This window comes from Zeus faber (genome assembly GCF_960531495.2).
Source record: "Zeus faber genome assembly, chromosome: 7".
NCBI classification, from domain to species: domain Eukaryota; kingdom Metazoa; phylum Chordata; class Actinopteri; order Zeiformes; family Zeidae; genus Zeus; species Zeus faber.
The window spans coordinates 743,831-752,500 of NC_137203.1; the positions used below are offsets into that span (position 1 = coordinate 743,831).

General features: G+C 44.2%; 1 protein-coding gene across 1 annotated transcript in view; it reads left to right on the forward strand.

Annotated features, from left to right (window-relative positions):
* Positions 1-6,392: 6,392 nt before the first annotated feature.
* LOC307232628 (kazal-type serine protease inhibitor domain-containing protein 1-like) overlaps positions 6,393-8,670 on the forward strand; it is a gene marked incomplete at its 5' end in the record, with an annotated part of 7,196 nt that continues 4,918 nt past the window's right edge. The window contains one exon of the mRNA XM_080003729.1: positions 6,393-6,412. Coding sequence (XP_079859855.1) covers positions 6,393-6,412 — 20 coding nt within the window. The remainder of the gene's footprint in view (positions 6,413-8,670) is intronic.

Genomic DNA, 8,670 nt, shown 5'->3' on the forward strand with positions numbered 1-8,670 from the left:
GGTGATGATGAGGAGGAGGAGGAGGCGGAGGAGGAGGAGGAGGAGGAGGAGGAGGAGGAGGAGGAGGAGGGCTGTCCGGGGTCCGGGTCCTGGTTCTGAGCTCGCTCCGCGCCGCAGTCACTTGAGTGCGTTTACCGTAAAAACCATCAACCTGTTCCACCGCGAGCCGCGCGCACACCGAAAAAAAACAGAAGAAGAAGAAAAGGAGGCTGGAGGACGACGGAGGAGGACGGAGGAGGACGGAGGAGGCTGGAGGAGGACGGAGGAGCAGGGCGGAGGAGGAGGAGGGAGGAGGAGGAGGGAGGGAGAGCAGGGTTCAGGTCCCCGTTCGGGTCCTGGTCCCGGGCCCGAAGCGGAGGAATGTGAAAACCCCGGAGAGCCGCGGGTCGATTCACCCGCTGCAGTGATTCACCCTCCGGTGCAAAGGCGCTTCGCGGTCCCGACCGGGACGTGATCCGGACCCGGGGGTCGGTCTCCGGTGGATGGATCCTGGTTCCGTTGCGCGCGGAGCTCCGGTGACCTGATGCTCGCGCGCCGCTGTCCTTGGTGCTGCTCGTGCCCGCGCTGATGACGAAAGAGAGAGCGGTGCGCGCGGCCGACACGCCTTCCGGTGGCTTGGCGCGTGCGCGTGCGTGCGAATTCATGCAACGACACGTTTAGAAAAAGGAACCGAGCTATTATATCATTCTTTAATATTTGAATATGATTTAATATTATATCATTCTTTAATATTTGAATATGATTTAATATTATATCATTCTTTAATATTTGAATATGATTTAATATTATATCATTCTTTAATATTTGAATATGATTTAATATTATATCATTCTTTAATATTGGAATATGATTTAATATTATATCATTCTTTAATATTGGAATATGATTTAATATTATATCATTCTTTAATATTGGAATATGATTTAATATTATATCATTCTTTAATATTGGAATATGATTTAATATTATATCATTCTTTAATATTGGAATATGATTTAATATTATATCATTCTTTAATATTTGAATATGATTTAATATTATCACCCTTCTTTAATATTATAATATGATTTAATATTATCATCATTCTTTAATATATTAATATCATTTAATATTATCATCCTTCTTTAATTTTATAATATGATTTAATATTTTATCATTCTTTAATATTTTAATATGATTTAATATTATCATCCTTCTTTAATATTATAATATGATTTAATATTATATCATTCTTTAATATTTTAATATGATTTAATATTATCATCCTTCTTTAATATTATAATATGATTTAATATTATCATCATTCTTTAATATTTTAATATTATTTAATATTATGATATTATTTAATATTATATTATGATTTAATATTATCATCGTTCTTTAATATTATAATATTATTTAATATTATCCTCGTTATTTAATATTATAATATGATTTAATATTATCATCGTTCTTTAATATTATAATATGATTTAATATTATCATTGTTCTTTAATATTTTAATATGATTTAATATTATCATCCTTCTTTAATATTATAATATGATTTAATATTATCATCGTTCTTTAATATTATAATATTATTTAATATTATCATCATTCTTTAATATTTTAACATTATTTAATATTATCATCCTTCTTTAATATTTTAATATTATTTAATATTATCATCATTCTTTAATATTATAACATTATTTAATATTATCATCATTCTTTAATATTTTAATATTATTTAGTACTATCATCGTTCTTTAATATTATAATATTATTTAATATTATCCTCATTATTTAATATTATAATATTATTTAATATTATCATCATTCTTTAATATTTTAATATTATTTAATATTATCATCGTTCTTTAATATTATAATATTATTTAATATTATCATCATTATTTAATATTTTAATATTATTTAATATTATCATCGTTCTTTAATATTATAATATTATTTAATATTATCCTCATTATTTAATGTTATAATATTATTTAATATTATCATCATTCTTTAATATTATAATATTATTTAATATTATCATCGTTCTTTAATATTATAATATTATTTAATATAATCATCATTCTTTAATATTTTTATATTATTTAATATTATCATCGTTCTGTAATATTATAATATTATTTAATATTATCATCATTCTTTCATATTATCATCATTCTTTCATATTAAAATATGATTGAATATTATCATCATTCTTTAATATAATAATATTATTTAATATTATCCTAATTATTTAATATTATCCTAATTATTTAATATAATATGGAATATTATCCTCATTATTTAATATTATCCTCATTATTTAATATTATCATCATTATTGAATATTATCATCGTTATTTCAGGTGATATTGATGACTGATTGATTTCCGGGCGTGAGGATCCAAAATTGTGGTTCTGGGGCTGATTGTGGATGTTGAGTGAATAATTCAGTGAATGATCCTCATTCTACTTCAGGAAACGATCAGAAGATCACATCACATGTACTAGCATGCATCATTTAGAGACACACACACACACACACACAAACACACATGCACACACAGGGGGGGGGTGAACAGATGGAGCAGCAGGACCATGTGGTCGTGAGGTTCAAGTGATGATGTCATCACAACAGAAGTCAGAAACAGAAAATAAAATCATTTGTCGCCTCATGAGGACATGTTACCACGGAAACACATCCCCCATAATTTAGAAACAAGAAACCACCACATCCAGAGCTGCAGCTGTCTGTCTGTCTGTCTGTCTGTCTGTCTGTCTGCCTGACTGACTGACTGACTGGCGGGTTGTCTGTCTCTTTAAAAAACAGTCCATCTCCTGTACAGAATTATAGCAAGAGAGAGAGAGAGACAGGGAGAGAGAGCTTTGTAAAAGCTCGTCCTGTCCCTCCATCTGGAGCCGTCCCCTCCTGACGGTGTCCTGCCGCTTTTCCAGTCCCTTCCTGTTTAAAACCACCACACACTCTTTATAAAAAGCCTTCCCGCTGCCTGCAGGTCCAGTTCTGTCCAAAGTGCCTTGTGCAGCAGCTTCCCAGAGGACCCCTCCAGGTTGGGGGTCAGAGTCATCTCCGGGAAGGGATCCTCCGGGTTCGGCTCCTCTGCCCCTTCCCCGTACTCCTTCAGCAGGGCCGGCTCCTCCTCCGTGAGTCTCTTCCTCCACCTCTTGAGCACCAGGTGTACAATCCTGGTGGACCTCACCCCCAGCCGCTCCGCCATGGCCTCGCCGTCCTGCAGATCGCTCCCCGCCGGCGTGAATGAACCTGCTCTGCCCCTTCCTCTTCTCCAGGCTAAAAAAGAACTTAGATGGTGCTTCCATCAACGCTGCGCTCTGGAAGCGAGAGCAGACCAGCGCCCCCTGCGCCTTGGTGCCTGGTAGGTCTGCGAGAGCAGCTCTTTTAGACTAGATTTCCAGTGGGTTCCACTACACTCTGTGACTCCACAATGTCAGTCTCCAGATCCCTCATAGATCTGGTGATGACCCGTGTGACATTGAGATGTACTGTCGACAGAGCTGCCTTATCTCCTTCTTCCCATAGTCCCACCAGAGTCTTAAGGAGTTAAAATCCTGCTTCCTGCTTCTAAAACCTTCCCAAAAAAACCTAAAAGCATTCTTAAAGTTGGAGTCACATAGTAGGGTGGTGTAAAAATGCCAATATGCACTTTTAGGCTTTACATTGGCGATAAAAGCACAACAAATAACCAGAGAGTGATCAGTAAAACCAATAGGCATCACATTCCTTAAAAAAGTTAAAACAGTAAAACCGGTGCAGTCTGGCCAACGATAAAAAGGTGCCTCTGCAGTGCACCCAGGTGTACTGCCTTCTATCCCCGTTGGTGCTCCTCCACACGTCTGTCAGCTCATTCTGCTTTGAGAGCTGCCTCATGTCGTTGTGTGATGCTTTGTGAGGCTCACAGTAGTTCCTGTCTAAAAGGTCGTTCTCGGTGCAGTTAAAATCTCCTCGTTAAAACAAAAACTCCTCAGTACGAACTTTGCCTTAAACACGATTTAAAACTTGTAGAAAAGTGACTGTGTGGTCCTGTGGTGGGAGCGTACACGTTTATAAAGACAAACTTATAATGCTCAAATGCTGCCCTCACCACCATCAGTCTGCCCTCCACCACCTCCTCCACCTCAAAGGACGCTGGGGCAAAGCTCTTAGAAAAGAGAAGAGCCACCCCCCGCTGGTGGTGCTCTTGTGGCTTAGCACCACCCCCCCCCTCACTCCCTCTTCCAATCAGCCTCATTGACAGAGTCGCTGTGCAGATCTCCTGCACCAACAGCACATCCAGCCTCTTCTTCTCCATCAGCTCATACAGCAGACATCTCTTGTAACGGAAAGAAGAATCAGCCAGAACAGCAGCACCGCCTTACACATCATCATCATCATCATCTTCATCATCATCATCCTCCTCCACGTTGTTCAGCTCCTTCCTGATTTTCTGCACCATCTTCTTGAGCCTGTACACCTCCTGGTCCGTAAACACTCCTCTCCCCTTACTCCTCATCTGTTGCTGGGCAGCGTTTGCCAGCAGCTCCTTGTCAGAGAAGTAGTCCTCCACCTTTATCCCTTTTACCTTCTTAGTTCTGTGTAGAAACGCTTTTATTTTGCCCACACTGTTTCACCTGTTTTTCCCCTTCCTGACCCTCACCTGCCCCCTCCTGTGCTCCCTCATTCACCTGTCCATCCTTCTGCCCCTCACCTGTCTCGCCGTCTGCCTTCTTACCTGGACATGCCCTGACTTGGTGTCCCTCCCCACCGCACCCAAAGCACTTGGTGGTGTCAGAGTTGACAAACACCAGCTAGTCAAACTCATCCGCCCTGATTTTAAAGGCTACGCTCAGCTCCGCAGCCCTGTTGTTCAAAACATTACATTTCATTTAGCAGACGCTTTTATCCAAAGCAACTTACAATTGTTCAATCACCGACGGACGCAGCCATCAGGGGTTAAGTGTCTTGCTCAAGGACACTACAGCATGCTAGCAGGAGGAGCCTGGGATTGAACCAGCAACCTTTAGATCACTAGCTCTACCGCCTGAGCTACCATCCCCCCCAACCATCAGGATGTGTCTCTTGTGCCACACCACCTGTTTCAGCAGCGGCGACTTGCACCCTGATGGGACTTTTTTAACCGGCGACACCACCTTCCCGTGCCTCGCCAGTTCCCTAGTGAGGGTCTCATCTTTGATGAACGGCAGAACATTCGCCAGGTTCACCCTCTTCGCCGGTGTGGAGAGAGGCAGGACGGGAACAAACATTTTGTTGACCACCACCACCGTCACCCTCTCCACCCGATCCAGGAAGATGACCACCGCGCTGTTCATCCGCGCTGCGGACACAACGCTGCTGTAGCCGACAGCCTGCCCCACTGCCAGGCTGCAGTCCTCCACCCAGACCGAGGAAGACACGGGCAACTTAATGCCGTGCTTCCTCGTTAGCTTGGTGAGGTCCGACATGGTTGCGGACCCGCACCACCACCCCCACCACCACCACAACCACCCCCCACCCGCTGTACGCACACCCTACAACCGATAGAAACAAAAACTAACACCGTCACCAACAAATAATTATAAACATACAATTGATAGAAAAGTCAGAGAGAAATCACTCACTCTACCAAACGCTCACACCTCCAACCACTCAGAGAGAGAGAGAGTCTTGTTGGTGGACTGTGCTCACTGAGCCTGTACTTGCTCAGGATCTGTCTCTGCTTCATGGCTCTGACACTACAGACATATTGTGACGATGGATTTTCTCTTTTTAGCGCAGACATCAATGACGTTTGTTTGGTGTTTTGGTTCCTTTTTGGTTCCTTCAACTCTTTGATGAGTGATGGTCAAGCAGTGCTGCTCTGACATGGAACCATGTTGGTGTTGGTTGTGATGCTCAGCCTCATGAGCAGCTGACTGAGGGGATTCTGTTTGGGCTTCACTTCTCTCTCTCTCTATTATATTCTTTCATCATAATGAACAAATACAAAGTAAAGAGACATTTTACTTCCTGTGACGACACCTGTGATATTAACCCTCTGATCACCAGGAGTCCTGGCTGCTGCACACAGACAGACAGACAGACAGACAGACAGACAGACAGACAGACAGATGGATACTATAGGAACAACCTTTATGTTTTGATTTTATTTGATTGTTTAGTGTCATCATCAAACCATCATGTTGGTTTGTGCTCGTCTCCTGCAAACACAGAAACAGGAAGGAGGACGGTGGGTGTGTGTGTGTGTGTGTGTGTGTGTGTGTGTGTGTGTGTGTGTGTGTGTGTGTGTGTGTGTGTGTGTGTGTGTGTGTGTGTGTGTGTGTGTGTGTGTGTGTGTGTGTGTGTGCCTAATGTGTGTCTGTTTGATGATGCTAAGTTGTGGTGAGATGGCAGCTCCATTAGCAGGGTGAGCTTCACACATCGTGCTACATGACACAAATGGAGAGAGAGTGGGAGGAAGAACCAGTCGAGCCACAAAGTGTGTGTGTGTGTGTGTGTGTGTGTCTGTGTGTGTGTGTGTGTCTGTGTGTGTGTGTGTGTCTGTGTGTGTGTGTGTGTGTGTCTGTGTGTGTGTGTGTGTGTGTGTGTGTGTGTGTGTGTGTCTGTGTGTGTGTCTGTGTGTGTGTCTGTGTGTGTGTGTGTGTGTGTGTGTGTGTCTGTGTGTGTGTGTGTGTGTGTGTGTCTGTGTGTGTGTCTGTGTGTGTGTGTGTGTCTGTGTGTGTGTCTGTGTGTGTGTCTGTGTGTGTGTGTGTGTGTGTGTGTGTGTGTCTGTGTGTGTGTGTGTGTGTGTGTGTGTGTGTGTGTGTGTGTGTGTGTGTGTGTGTGTGTGTGTGTGGCAGTCTTGAGGCTGTGACACCATAATGACACCATAACGTCTCTCTGGATCCGAATCAGAGATCAACAGTAGCACCCTTCTATCCCTGACCTCCTATCTCCTCTCCACTACCCCTCCCTCCTATCTCCTCTCCACTACCCCTCCCTCCTATCTACTACATTATATATACAGTACTCTGGCACAGGTCCTCCACTGCTGCCTCACAGCAAGAAGCTCCTTGGTTCGATTCCCGCCTGAGCCTTTTTGTGTTGACATGGATCTTCTCCAACATGAAAAAGGACCAAATAAAAAAGATGTAGAACACTTCCTGTTCCTGACATATACGTATATATCAAATAACTAAAGTGAGGAAGGAAACCTGGAGCCGCAGAGCTGCGTCCTGTGGGGACACTTGCCCCCTGCTGTGCTTCCCCTGTTCCTGCTCTGGATGCTGGGTTGTCTGTTTCACTCTGCTCGGAGGGGCGGGGCTAAGGGGGCGGGGCTAATGGGCGGGGCTCAGAGGGCGCGTCCTGATGGAACCAGGAAACAAACAGCTGCTCATCTCCAGCACTGTCACTCCCTCTCCCCTTCCCTCCTTCCCTCCTCCCTCCTTATGTCCTTCCCTCCCTCTCCCCTTCCCTCCTTCCCTCCTCCCTCCTTATGTCCTTCCCTGCATCTCTCCTTTCCTCCTTCCCTCCTCCCTCCTTATGTCCTTCCCTCCATCTCTCCTTTCCTCCTTCCCTCCTCTCTCCTTATGTCCTTCCTTCCATCTCCCCTTCCCTCCTTCCCTCCTCCCTCCTTATGTCCTTCCCTCCCTCTCCCCTTCCCTCCTTCCCTCCTCCCTCCTTATGTCCTTCCCTCCATCTCCTCTTCCCTCCTTCCCTCCTCCCTCCTTATGTCCTTCCCTCCCTCTCCCCTTCCCTCCTTCCCTCCTCCCTCCTTATGTCCTTCCCTCCATCTCCTCTTCCCTCCTTCCCTCCTCCCTCCTTATGTCCTTCCCTCCCTCTCCCCTTCCCTCCTTCCCTCCTCCCTCCTTATGTCCTTCCCTCCATCTCCTCTTCCCTCCTTCCCTCCTCCCTCCTTATGTCCTTCCCTCCATCTCCCCTTCCCTCCTCCCTGGTTTAGGTTTTCAGTAAAAATGTTTTCAGCAGCAGAATGAGACTCAACATGTAAATCAGCTCCACAAGCACCAACAAAGCACCAACAAAGCACCAACAAAGCACCAACCAAGCACCAACAAAGCACCAACCAAGCACCAACAAAGCACCAACAAAGCACCAACAAAGCACCAACAAAGCACCAACAAAGCACCAACCAAGCACCAACAAAGCACCAACAAAGCACCAACAAAGCACCAACAAAGCACCAACAAAGCACCAACCAAGCACCAACAAAGCACCAACCAAGCACCAACAAAGCACCAACAAAGCACCAACAAAGCACCAACAAAGCACCAACAAAGCACCAACAAAGCACCAACAAAGCACCAACCAAGCACCAACAAAGCACCAACAAAGCACCAACAAAGCACCAACCAAGCACCAACAAAGCACCAACAAAGCACCAACAAAGCACCAACAAAGCACCAACAAAGCACCAACCAAGCACAAGTTCAACTGCTCCCACATTCCACTACTTTTGTGTATCTGTGTGTGTGTGTGTGTGTGTGAGTGTGTGTGTGTGAGTGTGAGTGTGTGAGTGTGAGTGTGAGTGTGTGTGTGTGTGTGTGTGTGTGTGTGTGTGTGTGTGTGTGTGTGTGTGTGTGTGTGTGTGTGAGTGTGTGTGTGTGTGTGTGTGTGTGTCTGTGTGTGTGTGTGTGTGTGTGTGTGTGTGTGTGTGTGAGTGTGTGT